This window comes from Diaphorina citri, unplaced genomic scaffold, assembly GCF_000475195.1.
Source record: "Diaphorina citri unplaced genomic scaffold, Diaci psyllid genome assembly version 1.1 scaffold8290, whole genome shotgun sequence".
Taxonomy (NCBI): domain Eukaryota; kingdom Metazoa; phylum Arthropoda; class Insecta; order Hemiptera; family Psyllidae; genus Diaphorina; species Diaphorina citri.
Window position 1 is genome coordinate 1,314 of NW_007385666.1, and position 1,689 is coordinate 3,002.

Here is a 1,689-nt window from a genome sequence, read left to right on the forward strand (position 1 = left end):
TGCTGGCACCGGTCGTTATGCGCACATAGCTAACATAGTTACTCATTTTCCTCACGAGGCTGAGTGGGCCCCGTAACGGCCAGTCACGGAATCAATCATTTGCATGATACAAATTTCTTGACCCCGCCGGGAATCGAACCCGGGTCTCCCGCGTGCAAGGCGAGCGCAGTGACCACTACGCCATGGGAGCTGACTATTGTCGATCAAATATAAATGGAAACTTATTTAAAAAAAAAAAATAAAATCACCTATATGTATATGTATTTTTATTCTATTCTATCCATTTCTTACCTTGAATATATTTGCTCTGTCTTCCTTCAGAGTTAGTTTGAAGGTGAGGGCAGAGTGATGGCTTTCCAGAACACTAATGTCGTTATACAGGAGCGCCAGGTCGTTACCAGCATTACACAGGAATGCACTGTAAAATGAACGGGAATAATTAATTCAAAAATCCTGAATTAGGTATTTGTTTCAAAATGATTTGTAAATACAAATCCTTAGATAGGGGGACGTGGAAGATGGAAGGAGTCCATATTATATCTGAGCTTTCAAAGGGCTTGAGACTCCAATTTTCGGATGCTCCAAATTTTCAGAGTCTGGCCTACCGTACAGGAGAAGAATTAACACATAAGAGACGAACTTTTTTTTTTCTCCATTGGATCTTGCTGAAATTTAAAAGCTCCTAACTCCAGACCGGTGTTTGTTTCAAAATGATTTGTAAATACAAATTCTTAGATAGGGGGACGTGGAAGATGGAAGGAGTCCATAATATATCTGAACTTTCAAAGGGCTTGAAACTCCAATTTTCGGATGCTCCAAATTTTCAGAGTCTGGCCTACCGTAAAGGAGAAGAATTAACACATAAGAGACGAACTTTTTTTTTTCTCCATTGGATCTTGCTGAAATTTAAAAGCTCCTAACTCCGGACCGGTACTGAGTAAACATATCAAATAATATTGAAAATAGTAGGAAATTTTGTTTTCTAACTAATAGACGGATCCCCGATGCACTCTGACGAGTCTGACGTGGAGCGACTGAGATATTAGCGAAAAAGAGAGAAAGGTTTGGTCAAGTTTGGTGTGACTTTAATGTAGGCCTCTGCTCTCATGGGTTAAGCTCGAGGGGGCCCTGATAGGTTCTATCCTTGGTTGAAGATTACCTGGATTTGCCCGGATGGTCTATGTCGTGGACAATGGCCGCAATGAGACAACAAGCCTCATCCAGTTCGTCTAGAATCTGGTTCAGTTTTTCCTTCTCCAGAAATGCGGCCACTGCCTGTGAAATAGAAATGAGGAAAGATATAAAGTAATAACCAAATTAGTTGTGAAATATGAATAGATGGTATAATACACCCTCAGAATTACATGGTGATAAGTCAAAAACACCTACTTTTGGGAAATCGCAATGGGGCAGTTGCAAATGGGTAAAAAATATAAATAAATGGTCGATTCCTATGTAAAACGTTGGGAAAAATCCAAATCTGAGGTCAAAAGTCCGAAAAAATAACTGTAAAAGGTCGAAAATTTAATTTTTATTTTCCGTTCTAATGACAGAGTTCAAATATGTGTGACGTCAGACTTCACGCAGTTGTTTTTTTTTTTCGTCCGTTATGTAGCGCCACTATGCAAGCGCGCTAGCGGAGGAGCAGCAAGAACTGCGCAGAAACGTATGCGCACAAACACATTAATG

The 1,689-nt window shown here is 40.1% G+C and overlaps 1 protein-coding gene across 1 annotated transcript; it reads right to left on the minus strand.

Moving 5' to 3' along the window:
• Positions 1-276: 276 nt before the first annotated feature.
• On the minus strand, positions 277-1,275 carry LOC113472775 (high affinity cAMP-specific and IBMX-insensitive 3',5'-cyclic phosphodiesterase 8A-like; the record flags this gene model as incomplete). The annotated part of the gene is made up of 2 exons (XM_026832568.1): positions 277-418; positions 1,160-1,275. Coding segments are annotated over 2 exons (258 nt in total), but the record flags the coding sequence as incomplete, so codon positions are not given.
• Positions 1,276-1,689: the final 414 nt, after the last annotated feature.